Source organism: Lampris incognitus, chromosome 1, assembly GCF_029633865.1.
Source record: "Lampris incognitus isolate fLamInc1 chromosome 1, fLamInc1.hap2, whole genome shotgun sequence".
Taxonomy (NCBI): Eukaryota; Metazoa; Chordata; class Actinopteri; order Lampriformes; family Lampridae; genus Lampris; species Lampris incognitus.
This window is the reverse complement of record NC_079211.1, coordinates 119,593,288-119,615,104: the sequence shown is the minus strand read 5'-3', so window position 1 is coordinate 119,615,104 and position 21,817 is coordinate 119,593,288. Positions and strand designations below refer to the sequence as shown.

The 21,817-nt window shown below is 41.4% G+C and overlaps 1 protein-coding gene across 3 annotated transcripts in view; it reads left to right on the top strand.

Annotated features, from left to right (window-relative positions):
- Positions 1–21,817, top strand: part of nipbla (NIPBL cohesin loading factor a) — a 100,798-nt gene that overhangs the window by 53,197 nt on the left and 25,784 nt on the right. For all 3 annotated transcript variants that reach the window (XM_056290196.1, XM_056290197.1, XM_056290195.1), the window contains 15 exons: positions 519–651; positions 2,005–2,148; positions 2,501–2,587; positions 7,440–7,660; positions 7,883–7,985; positions 9,222–9,320; positions 11,638–11,784; positions 12,811–12,945; positions 13,179–13,277; positions 14,986–15,039; positions 15,709–15,817; positions 16,049–16,179; positions 19,423–19,563; positions 19,971–20,064; positions 20,153–20,307. In XM_056290196.1, the coding sequence (XP_056146171.1) occupies positions 519–651; positions 2,005–2,148; positions 2,501–2,587; positions 7,440–7,660; positions 7,883–7,985; positions 9,222–9,320; positions 11,638–11,784; positions 12,811–12,945; positions 13,179–13,277; positions 14,986–15,039; positions 15,709–15,817; positions 16,049–16,179; positions 19,423–19,563; positions 19,971–20,064; positions 20,153–20,307 (1,852 nt within the window). The remainder of the gene's footprint in view (positions 1–518; positions 652–2,004; positions 2,149–2,500; positions 2,588–7,439; positions 7,661–7,882; positions 7,986–9,221; positions 9,321–11,637; positions 11,785–12,810; positions 12,946–13,178; positions 13,278–14,985; positions 15,040–15,708; positions 15,818–16,048; positions 16,180–19,422; positions 19,564–19,970; positions 20,065–20,152; positions 20,308–21,817) is intronic.

Here is a 21,817-nt window from a genome sequence, read left to right as displayed (position 1 = left end):
TGTCTGTTGAATTATTGGCTGTTTGAGTGTCACTCGTTGCACTCTCTATTATCAAGGGATATGATAGGCTGTTTGTGAGCAAGGGAGGGAGCGCGCATATTCGTTATGTGCTTTCATGTCAGTTTACATTTAAGTGAAACTATAATAACATTTTATCGAACAATTTTCATATTGCTGTTAATGAAGTGTCTATCACCCTTACATATTGCTATCGTTTTATTGCCCGGGCCTATGATAAAGTAATTCCATCAACAGTACAACTGTTCGATTACAAAGTGTGTATTTCTCCTGTAATGGTTTAGAACTGCTGGCACAGTTTTGATGCCCTATTTGACTTGGTAGTGAATTTGAAGTTGGCGCAACAAATTTGGAGATTTACGTGGCTTGTTCATTAGTTGCCTTATTTATGGTCATAGCCTGAATCTGCGCTCTGCTTGTTTTTCCTTTTGTCACCTTCAACTTCCACTTCTCCTACCCCTTCCTCTCTCTTCTGCTCTGTGTCCTTTTCTTTTTCCCAGGTGTGGCAGTAAGCAAGGAGAAGAAGACTACCGGCCATTGTTTGAAAACTTTGTGCAGGACTTGTTGTCTACAGTCAACAAACCAGAGTGGCCTGCCGCAGAGCTGCTGCTCAGTCTACTTGGCAGATTACTGGTTAGTGTGATATTTATTTGACCATGCATCTTCAGCTGTTAGCAGTGCAGCTTATTTGTCAAACCACTTGGGTGACAGTCTCTAAAAAATATTTTGCAACTACAATAGTATCCATGGTTCAGGGTTGTTGTTATATGTGGTCATACACTGTGTGCCGTTTTAACACTTTCAATCAAGTTCAATAACCATGTCAGTTACAGAGAAAACTGTCCTTATTCATTCATTCATTCATTCATTCATTCATTCATTCATTCATGTTAAATCCACCTGTGTCATGAAGCGAAGATAAGATGCCTTTTTTTTTGCTTCTCAAGACATTTAAGACATGGGCTATTCATAAGAGGTTGCAATTCAATATTTGTAAGCTGAACTTTACATATTCTCCATGTAGTTTTAACCTTTTTTGTAGTTCCTCAGATGAACACAGTATGTGTTATGCTTTGTTGGAGTCAAGGATTTACTCTCTGTACCCACGTTTACATATTTGTCCTTGTGCAACGGTTCTGCTTTATTGTTTTTAGTTTGATGTCAAGTACTGTAAACATAAAGATAAAATAGGTGATGTAGAATAATAAAATTTTTCGAAATATCAGAGGGCCTCTGCCTTTTATCATAAAATGCTGTCAGAGCAGATTTTTAAGATGCACTTATGACCTCTGATGACTAGTAGTTCTCCTGATTTCCCACGTTAAATGCACTTATTGTAAGTCGCTTTGGATAAAAGCGTCGGCTAAATGACTGTAATGTAATGTGTGTTTGAGTAGAAGCAAGCTTTACTTAAATGTAGGATGCATACTCCACCCCACCTTATGTTTTTCTTCTAAGCGCAAGCTAAAGTCAATGTTTTTCTTCCGCGCAATACCATAACCAGCATCCAATTTGCTGCTGACCTCTATTTAACCTATCCCCCTCTTAAAGCCAGGAATGCACTAGATGATATAAAGGCAGACAATAACTCTTGATTTGGCTATGATGACTGATTTTCAATATCAAGCAGAGTCTTCCCTGCTCATGGGGCTAGTCACCACAAACAGTCAGCACATGTTATCTGGTAGTGTGTGGTGTTAAATTCAAATCATTCGCCATCTGATAGAGCCTTTGACAGGCCACAGTTGTCAAGATAAAATCAAACATATTTGATTTTTACAACTGGAATCTGGACAAATCTGAGCTCATTGGCAAGAGGGTGTATCGCTGACTGCATTCTGAACCAGTCTGCTTTTCTATGACTGTAATCTGCAAAAGTCAGTCATTAAATGTGTGATGCAGAGTCTGTTCCCATTCAATTAGGACTTTGAAAGTCTTGTGTGTTCCCAGCTTGACTTTTTCTGTCTCCCTCTTTCTTGCCCTCAGGTGCACCAGTTCAGTAACAAGCAGACAGAGATGGCCCTGAGGGTGGCGTCTCTGGACTACCTGGGCACGGTGGCTGCCCGTCTGAGGAAGGACGCTGTCACCAGTAAGATGGACCAGAGGTCAATTGACCGTATTCTGCAGCAGGTAGGGAAGCTTAATATATGTTTGACCTGTGTGGTCCTGATAGAAATGCTTATGTATAATTGAATGATCTTAGAGAATGTTGAACATTGCTTTTTTTCTGTAATTTATTTGATCTTTTTATTAATGTATTGGCGAGACACAGAATTACTGCAAACTGAAGCTTTGGAACACATGGGTTATTTACCAGTTTCTACTGCAGCTGCAACTGTGGCTCAGAATGCTAATATTGTGACATAATGTTATTGTATACCTCTTTCTCGGAGTGGTTATGAGAGACATGTTGAGGACACCAGACAGCCTGCTCTCCTTTAGGAACGTATGGACTCTGTTTTAATTCTTTTTCTGTCTGCAGGCCCCAGGTAATGATGAGACTCAACAGCTACAGAAGGCTCTCTTGGACTATTTAGAAGAGAATGCGGAGACGGACGCCTCACTGGTGGTGAGTTAACCACACAAATTTCATCTCTTAAAACTCATGTGAAGCTTTAAAAAGCTTAAGTCAGTGTGCTTGTTCTAGTTGTTTTGGCAGCCTTGATCATTTTAATTTTTTTTATCAGGGCTCTAGATGGTGACTAAAATGGCCACCAATGTAACTAACTGTAATTTTGCAACCACTAGGCCACTATTAACCACAAGCAAAAACACAAAAAAAAAGAAAGAAATGGCTATATATTTTGTGTACTGAACCCTCATCTCCTCTTGCGCCTGTGTCTACCTGCCCTATCGCATGAACTCCTGTATGGTTTCCAATACATGAACTTCTCTGCACTCCTGTCTTGCAGTGGTTGAAGCGTCAGCTATACAGATGAACAGAAACAGTGGTTGAAGATATTTTAATGTTCCATTTATTGGGTAGAAAATTTGAAGTGTTAACTTCAAATTGATGTTTTTTGTTATGATGGTTATGTGACTGTTCCCTAACTGCGATGCAACTGGGCTATTCTGTTTTTACCACGGCGCCACACAACTGCTGCCGTGGGCTGCGTGTGTGGCAAATTGTGGTCGGCCACTCACTCACTCATGGACGACCTGAGAGGGATGTTCAAAATTCCTCGGAATAATAATATTAATCTAACTAAAATGGAAGGAGTTTCTGTCTGTCTGTCTGTCCTTTGATTTTCTCAACAACTGTTCATGCGATTGACTCCACACTTGGTGGGTGCGCCATGGGTCTGGACGGTTTTGTGCTTGTTATCAGATTGATTTGCATGTTGTATGATAGGCTAGCCTATAATTTAATAACAATAATGATAATAGTAATAATGATGCATTTTATTTATTGTCGCCTTTCAGAGCACTCAAGAACATCTTACAAAACAGTTAAAAACAAGCAGCGCTGTATCAGACATAAAATCAAACAAAACTAGGGTATACAATAATAAGTTAATACAACAGATAGGTATAAAATCATCATCTACGCAAAACTCAATGTGAGTGTAACCATTAAAGTCTGGATCAGACTGAATATGCCAGTTTGAAAAGGTGTATTTTAAGATGGGAATTGAAGGTGGAAAGAGAGTCAATATTGCAAATGTCTTGTGGGAGAGAGTTCCAGAAGTGGGGGGGCTGAACGACTGAAGGCTCTAGAACCCCTGATAATCAAGTGGGCAGATGGTGTAGTGAGTTGGATGGCAAAAGAGGATCTGAGAGTACGGGAGAGTGTGTTGATATGAAGGAGTTCGGAAAGATAAGAAGGAGCTAGGTTATTAATAGGCAATTTGTAGCATGTGTGCTATGCACCTGTATTCTTTATCTTGTGTGGTATTGATTGCCATTTTATTTAGGCCTGTGGTGTTTGAATTCCATTTTTGCAAGGTGTTCAATAAAAGTGTGATTGATACTGTATAATGGTGTATTGTATGGTGCATAATGATGTTGCCTCCAGGATGTTTTGCTATGTGGTATGTGTTTGCATGTTGTGTTTAGAGTGTGGCTGTTGTCTTGCTAGCCTATGTTTTGTGTAAGACCAACAGTTGAGGCTGTGGGCATGTTCTGATGTCATGTGATGTAACCTACAGTGCCTTGCAAAAGTATTCAACCCACTTGACAGTCATCACTAATTTCTGGATTATAAAAGAAACTCACACATCTGTTCCTGAACAATATTATTTTTGTGAACCCATAAGCTCTAACAGCATGTTTCCAAAGTCAAAATAAGTTATTTTTTGCTGACTTTTTATTAATAAATTAAAAACTAAAATGTAGTGCTTGCATAAGTATTCAACCCCCACATATCAATACTTTGTAAAGTACCCTTTGACTGCAATAACAGCCATGATTCTCTTGAGGTATGTACAAGCTTTGCACATTCTTCTGGAGTAATTCTTCTTGGCAGAATTTGTACAGGTCTTGCAGGTTGATGGGATGGCGCGTCTGGACTGCGATTTTCAGTCTGTGCCACAGATTTTCAATGGGGTTGAGGTCCGGACTTGGCCACTCCAAAACGTTCTCCTTTTTGTTGCTGAGCCATGCCATTGTTGCTTTAGCCTTGTGTTTAGGATCATTGTCCTGCTGAAATGTGAACCTTCTCCCAATTTTCAGTTTTATGGCCGACTGCAACAGGTTTTCTTCCAATATTTCCCTGTATTTAGCTCCATCCATTCTTCCCTCAATTAGAACAAGGTTACCAGTGCCTGCAGATGAAAAGCAACCCCATAGCATTATGCTGCTGCCACCATGCTTCACTGTAGGGAGGGTGTTTTTTAGGGCATGAGCAGTATTAGGTTTATGCCACACATAACTCTTTGAGTTTTGGCCAAAAAGCTCAACTTTTGCCTCATCTGACCACAAAACCTTTACCCACATCCTAACTGGGTCTCTCTCATGCTTGGTAGCAAATTCCAAGCGTGCTTTTATATGCATAGTTTTGAGCAGCGGCTTCTTTCTTGCCACCCCCCCCCCATACAGGCCAGATTTATGGAAAGCCTGTGATATGGTTGACTCATGCACATTTACTCCAGTTTCAGCCACTGACCTCTGGAGCTCCTTCAAAGTGATTGCAGGATCATCTGTGGCTTTCCTCACCAGCCTACGTCTTGCTCGGACACTTGGCTTGAAGGGATGGCCTGTCCTACAAAGCATCTGGGTGGTGTGATACAGCTTCCACTTTCTGACAATAGATCCAACAGTGTTCCGTGGGACATCCAAACACTTGGATATTGTTTTGTATCCCTTTCCCGCCTTCTGCATTTTAATCACTTTGCCTCTTCAGTATTATGGTCCTTGGTCTTCATTTTCTGATGGAGTTCATGCCCGGCTAATGAAATTTACAGAGTGCTTTTTATATCCATAAACGAGGCCGTTACTTTAATATCTTACAGATGCACACTAATTATATCCAATTGTGTTAACCTGAGTTTGTTTTAGGAATAATTTGTCATTTGTGTAAACTTTGAGCTTTCAGCGCACAAGGGGTTGAATACTTATGCAAGCACTACATTTTAGTTTTTAATTTATTAATGAAAAGTCAGCGAAACATAACTTATTTTGGCTTTGGGAACATGCTGTTAGAGCTTGTGCGTTAACAAAAATAATATTGTTCAAGAACAGATGTGTGAGTATTTTTTATAATCCAGAAATTAGTGATGACTGTTAAGGGGGTTGAATACTTTTGCAAGGCACTGTAGGTTTGGTCTGTTTTGAAGTGTAGCGCAAACCATTGGCTGATTCATCCATCCACCCATTATCCAAACCACTTATCCTGCTCTCAGGGTCGCGGGGACGCTGGAGCCTATCCCAGCAGTCATTGGGCGGTCAGGCATGACACACCTTGGACAGGCCACCGGGCCAATTCACTTTTTCTTTTTCTTTTTTTTTTTTTTGGCTCAAGTAATATAAAATCATTGTAACTGGGAATTATTTTTCTGTCTCTGTGTTACCTGCGTGGCTAGATTTTTGCAGTATGAAGTGAAATGTTAATGACAGTATTAACTGTATGTAGCAACAGTAGAATGTTTTTCACAGTAACCTTGCAATTGACCGCACACGTCCTTGTATGCGTGTGCATATGACGTGTAGAAGCGCACTGGAAAATAGGGCTCCCCTGAAAGCCACTGTGTAATTCGAACCCTGGATGTAGCTAACCGCGTAGTTAACTAACATTAGCCAGTTGGCAAGAAAACCTAATGCGCAAATGAAAAATATCAGGGTTTTTCTTGCTCCCTGCCCGTCAATGTTGATGATGTCGAGACCAACTCGACAAGTTTTCAAGTGACATTTGAGTCATCCCTGCCTGATTCAGTTGAATAAAAAAGTGAAAAAAATATATATAAAAGACAACTGGACATTTAAGTATTTATGGTAATATGATTGCAGTATAATGAACATTGTACATGTTGTGTATGTAAAGAATACATCATGTAGACTATGGAAGGCAGAGTAAACAAAGGCAGGCAGTACAGCGGGGAAGGAAAAGGCAATGTTAGGCAGCAGCCCTTTAGTAACATATGACATCACTATATTTTTTTGCTCCTGAAAATTTGACTTGGTTCCTAAATACTTTGGGTTTAGGAGCCAATGGCTCTTAGATTTTGTTTTTTTTGCCTGGAGCCCTGGTTATTAGCCAGTCAGATCATTTTAAGACCACCTTTTTTTGGGGGGGGGGGGGTTTCTCCCCAATTTCACGCGTCCAACTACCCCACTCTTCCGAGCCATCCTGGTCACTGCTCCAACCCGGGGAGGGCTGCAGACTACCACATGCCTGCTCCGATACATGTGGAGTCACCAGTCACTTCTTTTCACCTGACAGTGAGGCGTTTCGCCAGGGTGACGTAGCGCATGGGAAGCTCATGCTATCCCCCCCACTTCCCCCTTCCCTCCGAACAGTCGCCCCGACTGACCAGAGGAAGCTAGTACAGCAACCAGGACACATACCCACATCCAGCTTCGCACCCACAGACACGGCCAATTGTGTCTATTAGGGATGCCCGACCAAGCCTAAGATAATACGGGGATTTGAACTGGGGATCCCTGTGTTGGTAGGCAACGGCATAGACCGCCACGCCACCCGGAAGCCCCAGCCACCTTCTTATTTGATAGCTTTCCTTGATATGTGTCTCAGTAAAACACATTTGTAGAACTGCTAGACTGTTACAATTCCTGAAATTGCACAGCACAAACCCTCACACATTCCCTCCTTGGATCAACACACAACATATAAAACAGTAACACTGTGGATCTATTGCACGAAGATCAATCTCCTTTTTTTTTTACCTCAGTTCTGATTTTTATTTTGAACAAATCATGTTATTCCTGGCAAATTGAATGCGAAACTGGGTCCGTCTCTCTTGCAGTTTGCCAGAAAGTTCTACATTGCCCAGTGGTTCAGAGATGCAACCACAGAGGCAGAGAAGTCTATGCGGAGCCAGAACCAGAAGGACGAGGACTCGTCAGATGGGCCACACCACGCCAAGGAAATGGAGACCACTGGTGAAATCATGCAGCGTGCAGAGAAGCGCAAGAAGTTCCTCCGCAACATCATCAAAACCACCCCGGCTCAGTTTTCCACACTGAAGTAAGAACAGGGATTTTTCTTTTTTCATGTCCCACACACTCATCACATCAATTTGACAGATAATTATTTACAGTTGTGACCATTCCTATATCTTCTGGTGGCCTTGCGAACCCTGCCAACTCCTAATTACTTGTCCTCTTTCATAATTAATAGTGCCACTGTCAACGTGCAGTGAGATAGTTTTTCCTAAGCATTCCTCCTCTTCATTTTCCTCCTGCCCAGAATGAACTCTGACACTGTGGACTATGAGGACTCCTGTCTGATCGTGCGTTATTTGGCCTCCATGAGGCCGTTTGCCCAGAGCTTTGATATTTATTTAACACAGGTAAGATCTGAAACTTATCACCATGTGTATTATAAGAAAATATTTATTCCCCAAAGGTATGCAGTATTACTGTCATTCTTACAGAAAATGTCAAATAAAGATCTTGTAACAAATGTTGAACAAATCATTTGTTGTTGGATCGTTTTCAATAAATGAGCTTGTTACAATGGATTTTAGTGCAGAGTGCAGTTTGATCATTTTAATCAAAAGGCATGTCCTGTGCTTTCAAGGGCAAGTTACTCACTATAGTATTTCGTTTTAGCAAAGTTGGTGGACTCTTGAGGAGACGGTTAAAAAAAATTCTTCAAAATCAATGAGGCAGCACTAGAGAAATTTTATTCCCAAATATGCGTCCACCTTCACAAACCCTGAATACACCATTACCCAGAATGCTATGTGCTAGCATCTTCTCTCTCCCCAGCAAATCAAGGTGGCAGTAGAGCAGGGCTTCACCTTTGAGATTTATGGCAGACACTAAGTGGGAAGTGCTTTGAAAATGCTGTAGCAACCTTCAGTAATACTTACAAACACAAAACTGCTTCACGAGGACAATTAATGTAACTGAGAGATCCACTGAAAAAACATAATTTTCAAATTAAATAGATTAACAGCTAAGATACAAGTACACATACCCCCAGTATAAGTAAGGGCAGGTTTTTTTTTATGTGACAATGCCTTAATCTAAATTTGTAGTCATTTAGTACCAAGTGAAATCACCTTAGTGAAGCCAAGTCAGATATTTTTCTCCGACTTTAAATTGCTTGTTCTAGAGATACAGAATGTTTAAAAAAAATCCTTCACATTCTTTGCAGTACTCCACAATTGGATTATTGAGCTGTAAAATTGGGTAACTTCCTCTTAAAGGGAGGCTTTATGTTAGGTGGCATGTATACCAGTTGTGTTAGTGATGGGTGGGATGACTCCTTGAGTGTTGGAGCACAACACTCAAGGATCTCTACACTTATTTGTTAAAACCTATTAAAATTTCAATGAAAATGTTTAAAAGACATAGCTACTGAAATTTTAGTGACAAAATGGCCACAAATGGAACCATTTCACTTTTAAGTATTATAAATTGAGAAACTGAAAGACTTTTTTTTTTGAGTTCTTTGATATTTTTTCTTAAGGTTATCAGATCATTGTGGTCAGTTTTGTAGATAAAACCACCTGTCTGTGTCTGTCTTTTTACCCAAGGTGTCATGTATGATAAAAGCTTAAACTTTGTCATGTTTTTAGATCCTACGAGTCCTTGGGGAGAGTGCCATCGCTGTGCGGACTAAAGCAATGAAGTGTCTGTCTGAGGTGGTGGCTGTGGACCCCAGTATACTTGCAAGGGTATGTATGTATGTATGTATGTATGTGTGCGTGCATGTGCGTGTGCGTGTGTGTGTCTGCAGTTGTTACTGCATATACACTCACCGGCCACTTTATTAGGCGCACCCATCCAACTGCTCATTAACGCAAATTTCTAATCAGCCAGTCACATGGCAGCAACTCAATGCATTTAGGCATGTAGACATGGTCAAGACGATCTGCTGCAGTTCAAACCGAGCATCAGAATGGGGAAGAAAGGTGATTTAAGTGACTTTGAACGTGGCATGGTTGTTGGTGCCAGACGGGCTGGTCTGAGTATTTCAGAAACTGCTGATCTACTGGGATTTTCACGCACAACCATCTCTAGGGTTTACAGAGAATGGTCCCAAAAAGAGAAAATATCCAGTGAGCGGCAGTTCTGTGGGCGAAAATGCCTTGTTGATGCTAGAGGTCAGGGGAGAATGGCCAGACTGGTTCGAGCTGATAGAAAGGCAACAGTAACTCAAATAACCACTCATTACAACCAAGGTATGCAGAAGAGCATCTCTGAACACACAACACGTCGAACCTTGAGGCAGATGGGCTACAGCAGCAGAAGACCACACCGGGTGCCACTCCTGTCAGCTATGAACATGAAACTGAGGCTACAATTCGCACAGGCTCACCAAAATTGGACAATAGAAGATTGGAAAAACGTTGCCTGGTCTGATGAGTCTCGATTTCTGCTGCGACATTCGGATGGTAGGGTCAGAATTTGGCGTCAACAACATGAAAGCATGGATCCATCCTGCCTTGTATCAACGGTTCAGGCTGGTGATGGTGGTGTAATGGTGTGGGGGATATTTTCTTGGCACACTTTGGGCCCCTTAGTACCAACTGAGCATCGTGTCAACGCCACAGCCTACCTAAGTATTGTTGCTGACCATGTCCATCCCTTTATGACCACAGTGTTCCCATCTTCTGATGGCTACTTCCAGCAGGATAACGCGCCATGTCATAAAGCTCGAATCATCTCAGACTGGTTTCTTGAACATGACAATGAGTTCACTGTACTCAAATGGCCTCCACAGTCACCAGATCTCAATCCAATAGAGCACCTTTGGGATGTGGTAGACCGGGAGATTCGCATCATGGATGTGCAGCCGACAAATCTGCAGCAACTGCGTGATGCTATCATGTCAATATGGACCAAACTCTCTGAGGAATGTTTGCAGTACCTTGTTGAATCTATGCCACGAAGGATTAAGGCAGTTCTGAAGGCAAAAGGGGGTCCAACCCGTTACTAGCAAGGTGTACCTAATAAAGTGGCCAGTGAGTGTATATACAATGGGACTGATCATCAACACCAAAAGACAGGTAATCTGTCAGATGAGTGCCGACCTCCCAAGCCACCCAACAACCTTCACAGCAGAAGGGCAACAGCTGGCCACTGTTCCTGCCTTCAAATATCTGGGAAGCATACTATATGACACCTGCACAATGGATGATGAGATCCAACACCGCCTCAAACAAGCCTCAACATCCTTTGGTCGTCTAAGGAAAAAAATTTTCCAGAACAACAACCACAATCTCCACACCAAAGTGCTTGTTTACAGAGCAGTGTGCATCTCCACACTACTATATGGATGTGAGGCATGGACCATCTACAGCCACCATCTCAGAAGCCTGGAGGCCTTCCATGTGAGATGTCTCCAGAGGATCCTCGGCATTACTTGGGAGGACAGAGTGCCACACACAGAAGTGTTGGAACAGGCAGGCAGTTGTAGCATGGAGTCTACTCTAAACCACCATCAACTCAGGTGGCTTGGGCATGTCATTCGCATGCCCAGCCAACGACTCCCACGTAAAGTCCTCCACAGCCAACTACACCATGGTCAACGCACTGCTGGTGGGCAGAAGAAACGGTTCAAAGACCAAATGAAGACCACACTAAAAAGATGCCAGATCAACCCCTCTTCTTTGGAGGAACTTGCCCCTGCTGCACCGTCTCACAGGGAGTGAAGTATATGGAAAACCAGTGCACACAACACCATGTAGCAAAGCGTGTGAAGAGGCATGTTCGCAAAGCCACCAGCACCACTGTCTGTGTGTGTGTGTGTGTGTGTGTGTGTGTGTGTGTGTGTGTGTGTGTGTGTGTGTGTGTGTTTTCAGTTTAATTGAAATGTGTCTCTTAACTAGATATTCTATGACATAGTTATCTATTCTCTATGCTTTTTAATGAATGTGTGTCTTTGGAAATTTCAATTTATCCAAGGAACCAGATTGCTATTCTACTCTGATCATTTCTATTCTGCTGTATGCTGATTCTTCTCCCTCTATTCTTTCCCTGGCTATGTAGTCGGACATGCAGCGAGGCGTCCATGGTCGGTTGATGGACAACTCCACCAGCGTGAGAGAGGCAGCTGTAGAGCTGCTGGGCCGATTCGTGCTTAGCAGACCCCAACTCACCGAGCAGTACTACGACATGCTTATAGAGAGGATACTGGTAAATAACAACATACATGCATACTTAAGTACATGGGTTTTCAATGGCCCAGTTGATGGGAACTTTTTTAAAAAGCACAAAACTGAGCAGAACATGGGGGGCTGGGGGGTTTACATTGTGTTTATCCAACTGTATCTCTGACTTATTACATTTATATGACTTTAAATACCAATAAAAAGACTGAGCAAAAAAAGAAGCACGAAACTTAAGTTATAAAAAAATATTTAATTCTTTCAGAACCAATTCAAAAGCAAAACCACTATTAAAATGTATTCAGAATCAAATACATAATTTTGATGCATGCTTAATAGTCCAGGTGTAGAATCCCAGATAAGGTGAATCAGTTCATCTGGACACAAAGTTTAGTAGTAGAAATGTTTCATCACTCATCAAAGTGACTTTGTCAGTCTCAGCTGACTGCAGGTATCTCCAACTTTGTAAACAGCACAGTTGCGTAACGACTGAAACCAGCGATATAACACCGGTTTCATATGCAAATGGCAGAGCCATTAATTCGAGTTAAAATGGCCACATGTCTTATTCAGAGGATTGGGGAATAGCTGCAATAACAGCATTGTAAGTTGGCGACAGATGTACTCTTAGCCCCTCCTCCTCTACACAATGTGTTGCATCTCACTTTTTAATATTTCATTTTCTTTGGGGTAATCAAAATACTTTATTGAAAAGCCATAGCATTAACAAAGTAATTTCACACAGTTTCTGGGTGTACAGGGCATGCTGACAGCCTTTTGTCTATGTACCATTAATTTAGAAATGCCTTCCAATGCAAAAAAAAAAATGCTTTCTAGTCAGTGAGTACTTGCTGTCTAAGGAGTAAATTCTTTGAAATTGTTGTGGCTGTTGTCATGGAAATAGTCTAGAGAGTTCATGGAAAGTTCAATTTGCTTATAGAATAGTCTTATACTACCACCTACTGGCAGAATGAAGAAATTGCTATTACTGCAGTGGGATTTTTGGGCACAGTACAAGACAAGAAGTACAAGTATTATTGTTTTCCTTCTAAAGGACACTGGTATCAGTGTGAGAAAGCGAGTGATTAAGATCCTGAGAGACATTTGCCTGGAGCAGCCAACCTTCAGCAAGATCACCGAGATGTGTGTGAGGATGATCCGCAGGGTCAATGATGAGGAGGGCATTAAGGTATGCATGTACTCAAATCATGCATCAATGGGGGGGAGTTTAATTTGTAGAAGACATCACTTAAGACAATTTTATCACTATAATCTGTTGAAATGTGAACTGTGTCTTATGTAAATCTCTCTGATCAAACACTGTTCTAACATCTGTAAAAAGCAAACCTCGAGATTGAATGATGCAAATAATGTGTAACATTCTCACTGATGCACCACCCTATGTATAATTGCTCATTCTAGAAACTTGTGAATGAGACATTCCAGAAACTGTGGTTCACACCAACTCCTGCCCATGACAAAGACACCATGACCAGGAAGATCCTCAACATCACTGACGTGGTGAGTAGTGTACTTGTCACATCCATCATTATTATGCAATTACTCCCCCATTTTCCTCATAGAAGGTTGAATCAGTTCATCCGGATAAATGTTTATTGACAGATACATTTCATCACTCAACTAAGTGACATCTTCAGTCTAAATTGACTACAGGTATCCTCACCCCTTATAAACAATACAGTACAATACAGTGCCTAATGACCAAAACCAACGACCAGTTTCATATGCAAATATGGGTGTGACCTTTAACCAGCGTTTCAAAGGCCATGTGTACTATTCACAGAGGATTAGGGATTGGTGCAATCACAGCACTATAAAATGGTGACAGATGTACTCTTAGCCCCCCCCCCCCCCTATGCTTCAGGGGTGGTCTTTCCCTCTTAGCATTGATGGCCTCTTTGACTCCCCATTCAAACCATCGTTTCTCCTTATCAAGGATGTGCACATCCTCATCCCTGAAAGAGTGGCCACTGGCCTGTAGATGGGTGTAGACTGCGGAGTCCTGGCTTGACATGTTAGCTCTCCTGTGTTGTGCCATTCTTTTGACCAGTGTCTGTTTAGTGTCCCCCAATGTACAAGTCACTGCAATCCTCCTGGCACTTAACAGTGTACACTATATTGCTCTGTTTGTGCCAGGGGACCTGATCCTTGGGGTGGACCAACTTCTGGGGCAGCGTGTTTTGGGGTTTGAAAGCAACTGAGACACGGTGTTCTGAAAATACGTATCTCAGCTTTTCTGACACTCCCGCCACATATGGAATCACCACTGGTTTATGCTTAGGCAGCTGTTGTCCTCCTCTCCTTGATTGGCTGGTGCACTGTTTGGGCGTCTTCTGGCTTTGACAAACGCCCTAGTTAGGATAATCACACTTAACTAAGGCCTGTTTAATGTATGATTTCTCCCCTTCCCCAGCCGCTGTGTCGGTGGGGACGTTGTCAGCTCGGTGGTACAGCGTCCTGATGACTCCTAGTTTGTGCTCCAGTGGATAATGAGTGTCAAACCTTAAGTACTGATCAGTATGTGTAGGTTTGCAGTAAACATCAACAGTCAAATGTCCCCCATCACCAATTGCAATTTCACAGTCTAAGAAGGCTAACCTGTCATTTTTCACATTCTCCCTTGTGAACTTGATGTGGTTGTCCACATAGTTAATGTGGTTTATAAGGGGTGGGGATACCCGCAGTCACTTTAGACTGAAGGTGTCACTTATGACCCTTTTCCACTACATGGTACCGGCTCAACTCGACTTGACTTTTTCGTTTTCCATTGCTGGAAAACCGGGCTGGCATTTTGGTAACTGTTACCACTTTTCTGGTACCACCTTTGTCGAGGTTCCAAAAAAAACTGGAGCGAGTACCAAAATCAATGTAGACCAGCTACACTGAGGGGGTACTGTAACGGTAATGGAAAACGACACTGGTCGAGTCGTAATGAGCCAGTACCATGCTGTGGAAAAGGGGCATTAGTTGAGTGATGAAACGTATCTGTCAATAAACGTATCCAGATGAACTGGTTCAACCTTCTTTGATTTTCTTACCTGGATTATTGAGCATGCATCAAGACTTTCCATTTTCCTGCATCTGACCTAATACTGACATTCACACATTGTTTTCTTCCTCCATCCTTCTACATGCATCTTGTCAAATCCTAAATGTTAGCTATTTGTCACCTATTTTCATGTCTAATTTTCCCCCCTCCCTCCCCTAGGTGGCAGCCTGCAGAGACACTGGCTATGACTGGTTTGAGCAGCTTCTTCAGAATGTAAGTGTATAGTCTTGTATTAGGGCACCACCTTGTGGTGAATATGTTGGTGTAGGACTCAACATTGATGTTTGAGACCCTATTCACAATGGAAACAGCATGTGTTGCAGTCAGAGTGTGACAGGATTGGTCAGACCACAAACCAGTGAGAAAGAACGGCCCAAGGGGTAGAATCGTAATTACCACACACTGAATTGTGATTACTACAATACCAAAGCGCAGCGGCTACTCGTAGGATTGCAAAGGTTTTCTCCTCCTTGACAGGACAGGCCTCTAGAGTTTCCATATATAGCCAGACATGCTGTGACTCCTTCTGATGTTTGCCATCCATACAGTTTCACTTAATAATTTCAACATGATTCTCTCACACGTCCCACAGTTGTTCCTTTCCTTCATCTATAGTCACTTTAGAAATGTTCACAGTAACTGCAAACATTATTGTGCCCCATTTGCTGCAGCTGAAAAGTAAACACAGTCTGTACAGTATCACACTGAGTTACTTCCTGTTTGTTTTTGTTGACAATACCACCTTTATACCTACCTCAACACCTAGCTATATGTGGAAAAAATTAGATACAATTACAGTGTTGACAATGATGGTGAACAATAGAGCATATAAATGCCATGTGTAAATGGAGCCATGAATGAACACCATCTATCTTGTTCCAGTTATTCAAGTCTGAAGAGGATGCTTCTTATAAACCTGCCAATAAGGCTTGTGTTCAACTAGTTGACAATCTGGTGGAGCACATTCTGAAATATGAGGAGTCCCTTGCAGGTATGTAGTCAGTTTTGTCTCTCTCTCTGGATAGATGGCGAGGCAAACAGTGTAACACTTCAAAAATTGATTCTTTATTTTTTTATTATACTTACATGTTATATAAAAATACTTGTAGAGGAGAGGGAGAAGTTCTATCATGTTTTTTATACTTGATGCAACGCACTGTACTCACACTGCCAGCAGTTGAGCATTTTTTTTCCTCATGTTTTCTGTACTTCTGCCCTGCAGAGAGCAAGGGTGTAAACACAACACGGCTGGTGGCATGTATCACCACCTTGTACCTGTTCAGCAAGATCAGGGCCCAGCTCATGGTCAAACATGCCATGACCATGCAACCATACTTGACCACCAAGTGCAATGTAAGTCATCTTAATATTTTAATCCAGGGGTTTATGGGTGGTGCAGTGGATTATTATGCTAACATCCCAACGTTGAGGCTCATTAATCCCAGTGTTGCCACCAGCTCAGCTGGGCATCGGAGAGATTGCACTCCTGGGTGGGGAGCTGGAAAGGGTATTCTGTCTCACCATTGCAACCCTTTGACCATTGCTGGTGGTAGGGCACCTGCACAGCTACAGGCAGATTTGGGGGAAATAGAGTGGGCCTGTACATTCATGGAGCTCATCTATGTAACTATAGTTTGATTGTTTGTGACTCAGTTGTGAACTGTAATTGCACTGAAACATTATTAATTGCAATGATAAATGGTTATTTGTACATTAATGAATAATGGCTTGATCTGTAGGTAAGGTCATCACCAGTTGTGATCATAATCATTGTTGTCTTTCACAACAAAGATATTGTGTTGTGTGTAACTCTTCTCAAAATTCACAAACATCATTGTATATAATTGATCTTGTTTGCATTTCATTTAGGTTTTTGTGAAATTAACATGCTGTATCTGTCATTAAGTATAATGTCTTTCTCACTGTATCTTTTAAGTAATTTTCTTTCAGGGCTGGTTAAATTATGCTATTGTATGTATTTGGCGATGCAAAGCATTTGTCTGAATCTGGACAGGTTAATTACAGGCATTCAAATTGTCACCTTTCGGCGAAATTTGCTGTTTTAATCCATAAATAGGTCACCTACGTGATTCGTGTAGATCTGGTGAGAAATAATTGGGGGGGGGGGGGTTAAGAGCCTGCCTACTCAAACCTACTTCCATAGAAAGGCAGTCGAGCGCAAACATTTGATGCTGTGGCTCCGATGCATGTACTTTGACTGTCAACAAAAGGTAGCAGCCAATCAATTCACTAGTCACAGTACAGCGCGAGCCCAGACCATCGAGCAGTGACCTGCATTGTGAAAAAAGCTGAAACGAAGCCATGAAACTACAAAGAAGGCGTCAACTGAAAACTGAAAAATACCTTCCAGTTGGAAAGCCTGAGGTAAGAAATCAAATTGGAGGAATAAAGAATTGTTAGCAAGCCAGCTAACATTATTAAGGGAGGACGTCAGGTACGGGGAGGTGGACCACACACTCTGAAGAACATCCGGTCAGCAGGAACCACTGAAAAACAGATACGGCAGCAGCCTGCTAGAAAAGCAATGGCAGCAGAGCAAGTATGGCTGCCAACCATCTGGCAGTGCACAGGAGAGCAAAAGTGTAGCGACTGCTATGAATGAAAAAATCCACTAAGTAGGCTTGTAACGATGACTCGTTCACACAAATCTATAGTGAAATCCAGATGCGTTTTATGCTGTTTATTAATGAAAACAAAAAAAGACTGACAAGCAGTTTTTGTTCTGCAATGATTAAACCAAGACTAAATTGTACCTATTGTGACATTACGTGACGTGATGATTAACAGAAAATATCGGAGCCCTACTTACCCTTTTTGTCTCTATCCCGCCATACAAGTGAACAGGTAAATAATGTGTAGCCACACCCATGTGGTAGTTACCCGAAGTGATAATAACCAAAAAGAATTGGTGCGGCCTAAACAAACAAGAAGAAAGAAAGAAAAAAGAAAGTCACTTTATTTTTGTCATTGTACAGGTTACAATGAAATTTGTTCTCTGCATTTAACCCATCCTATTGTAAAGGAGTAATGGGCAGCTGCAGCGCCCAGGGACCAACTCCAGTTCTTCTTTCCATTGCCGTGGTCAGGTTCACAGGCAGGAGTATTATCCCTAACATGCATGTCTTTTTAATGGTGGGAGGAAACCGGAGGAAACCCATGTAGACACGGGGAGAACATGCAAAACTCCACACAGAAAAGACCTGGAACGGCCTGGGGTTCAAACCCAGGACCTTCTTGCTGTGAGGCAACAGTGCTAGCCACTGGGCCAGTGCCGCCCAAATAATAAACAACACAGGCTAAATACACATTTTTGGCTTTTACAAAAAAGGCAGACAGCTGAAGAGGAGAAGAGGGCAAGGCTGAGGCATACGGCAAAACAGTGAAAGCGGGCCCTTTAGAATCTGGCCCAGGTCAAGAAGAAAAAATAAGGACAGACCCCCTCTAGCCCTCTCCCCCCACCTGTACTAAAGCATTGAACACTTTTTCATATTCACATTTGTAATTTTTCTTTTCGCATCTTTACATTGATTCTGGTACAGTGGATATGGAGAGTAATAATTTTGCAAATAATTGTAATTAGTTGTGTACCTAGTGGGGCTGCCCATTGTTAATTTTCTTTGTAAATGTGAGCATATATGTAAAAGTATATTTGCACTTAATAAATTAATACTTTCTACTTTATTTTGCTCGATCTTGTAATTCTGTTAGCTTGTGATCAGCACCAGATGATCCTAAAAGACATCAGAAATTAGCATTTAGTTGCTTATTTAAAAAAAAAATCTTGGGGTTGGGGGGGGGGTACACCTGGACTCCCCTAGTGGGTCTGTGTTTTTCTCTGCTCATGCATCCTTATCACCTTTTTCACCCCTAACCAGTTTGCTTGCCTGTAATTATTTCATCTTCCATTTTAATGCTCTCCATGTCTTCAAAATGAGATAAATAGCTTAAGTCCCTTCAAGCTTGTCTCTACAGACTCTTACTTGTCATTTTTCATTAATGGACCAATGTCATTCACCACCTGTTGCATCTTTTTTTTTTTTTTAAATAAATGTGCTACCTTGTTTGCTAGATATTTTACTCCTATGTGTACCACTTTTCTTTTCTTTTTTTTTTTTCTGGACATTGTCCTTTTCAGTTTCATCAGCCCCCCTATTGCAGATGACATCACTGATTTAGTATGTCTTTTCACTGGTTAAACTGTAAGGTTAACAAAACCACAATGGTTTTGAAGTATTCTTGATGAAAAAAGAGGCGATCTTGTACACAATGACATCGTCACCCAGCCCAGTCTAAGGGTGCATACTTGTTTGTGTGTATGTTCATAACTGATAGCATTTAGATTTCTAAATCTCTATACCTAACTGTGAATTTTTGTTCTTAGGTCCACAAATATACCTAAAGTAACTTTTTTTTCCACACCTGATCTCTTTTAAAATACTGTGAAATGACCGAAATATGTATTTAGAGGGAGTGTGTCCAGTTATAAAAGGTCTTGACACGGTCTATGGTTATGGACACAGTTCTGCTAGATCTTACAGAATCATAATACTTGGTGTGATGTTTTATTCTCTGCAGACTGCCAATGACTTCATGGTTATCTGTAATGTGGCAAAAATCTTGGAACTTGTGGTTCCTCTCATGGAGCATCCCAGTGAAACCTTTCTGGCCACCATAGAAGAAGACCTGATGAAGCTGATCATCAAATATGGCATGACAGTGGGTAGCAAAGCAATATAGAGAAGTGACTTTCCAAGAAACTACATTTACTAAGAACTTTTTTACACTTTTGTAATCCAAAACTGCTTTTGTAGTGAAAAAAGATACTCATTATTTGCCAGTCTAGTGGCCTCAAAATACACATAGGAAAGCTTTGGCAATAAATTATAGTCATTGTGTTTACATAAAATAATTCAGGGCCTTTTTTAGTTCCTCTGAACTTTAGGGTCCCTACATTTGGAAAAACACCAGAAAAGATATAAGTAGGAGATATAATAAGGCCTCAAGGCCATAAATGCTTCCATTTGTCACTTTTGTTAAGGCTCTCATTTTGGTTCAAGTTAATCTGTTAAATGTAATCTCATCTCTTTGTTAGTCTCATACTTAATTCCCTATCTTTCCCCCAGGTTGTCCAGCACTGTGTGAGCTGTCTAGGAGCTGTAGTTAACAAAGTTACCCACAACTACAAATTTGTATGGGCTTGCTTCAACAGGTTCTATGGTAAGTTGTACAAACCCTACCCCCCAGGCAAGGATAGACCATTGTTATAAAGATTTCAAATGTTAAATACTTTTTTTGTTTCGTTCAGGTGCGCTGAACAAGCTGAAGATTCAGCATCAGGAGGATCCTAACAGCACGACAATAGTAGCCAACAAGCCCTTCCTGCTGCGATCGCTTTTCACCGTGGGTGCCCTGGGGCGACACTTTGACTTTGACCTGGAAGAATTCAAGGGCAGCAACAAGGTAGGTTGACTTTTCTAATTCTTAAAGTTGACATTTTATAACTGCTGTACAGCAGAATAAAACATTACGGTATTATCTGAAGATAATCTTCAGATTCTTGTGCATTTTATTATAGAACTGAGTATTGTGATAGGCATTACTTGAAGTTAAATATCATAAAACCAAATAAATGGTAATAGATTTCCATTGAAACATAACTGTGGCTGGTGTCGTGGTTATTAAAGGTTCTACAGTAGAGTGAGTGGATCATTGTAAATATTTGGGAATAGTTGTTAATAAGCTAGCCTGGGGTGACCATGTGGATCATTGGTAAGCTTAAACCATGTTTGTACTGCCTGAGGAAGCTAGTCTTTTAATGTATGTACCAGATTGATGAATGTTTTTGTCAGTTTTTTGTAATGTATGGAATTATTGTATTTTGGGATGGGGGATCTGAATAATAAAACTGATAAAGAGAGGCTCAGAAAAACATCTAGGAGAGTTGGGAGGCTCATAGGAATAGAAGCCTGGAAAGTAGATTGGCTCAGCCAGGACTAGCTTTCCCAAGATGTTTTATGGGATTATGGCGGATGAGAGCCATTCATTGCATTTGGATATTTTGGATTGTAGAAGTGAAGATAGTGGCAGAGTGAGACCGCTAGTCATCTGAACTGATCAGTGTTTTTTCTCATTCACCTTCAGTTTTTCCCCTAAAAATTTTTTTTTTTCAGCCCTGATGGTGTGCACCAAAAAATCCCTTAACAGCTGAGGCATTAGGGATGGCATATTGGTGCAGTCAGCTTTGGTCAGATGGCACAGCGGTTGGCCTGCAATTTTGCGTCCAACGTTTTTTTAGCTCGGTGTATTCAAGACTTATAACAAAGTGATCACAAGGAGTTGAGGACTTGAAGCTGCATTTATTGCATAGAAATTTCAAATATAAAAATTATAAAAATAAAATAAGATAAAATAAAATGAAGAAAAATATTGCATAACTGGAAGAGTGCAAATCCCCACCAGGCATATCTCCCTTCTCCGGTGCTCACACTTGGCAACAAACCACCCCTATTTTCGCCTACCGGGAGAAGGGAAAATATGGAGGTACTGCCTGCGTATCTCCTCTTCTCAGGTGCTTGGACTTAGGAGATATATATATAATATATTACTTAACTACAGAGAGGACTGAGCACGCCACGGACTCCAAACATATGCAGGATTTTCAATGGTTTTGAATCATCGCAAGATGTCTGTGAATGTTCTCATTTATCCAGGTCATGGTTATCCAAAGGAGTTGAATCAAGTGTAACTTGACTTGGTATATATCTGTGAAGACGTTTCGCCTCTCATCCAAGAGACTCCCTCAGTTCATGCCTTTCTGACTAGACCAAGCTAGTCTGACTGGCTGGTGATGAGACTCAGAATTTATCCTCTTGGAGTCGTCAGAGCTATTGATATGCGTGGCTCTTTCTGATCCGATGTTTACCAACATCGGATCAGAAAGGCACGTCAGAGTCCACGGTGGTGTAGTGGT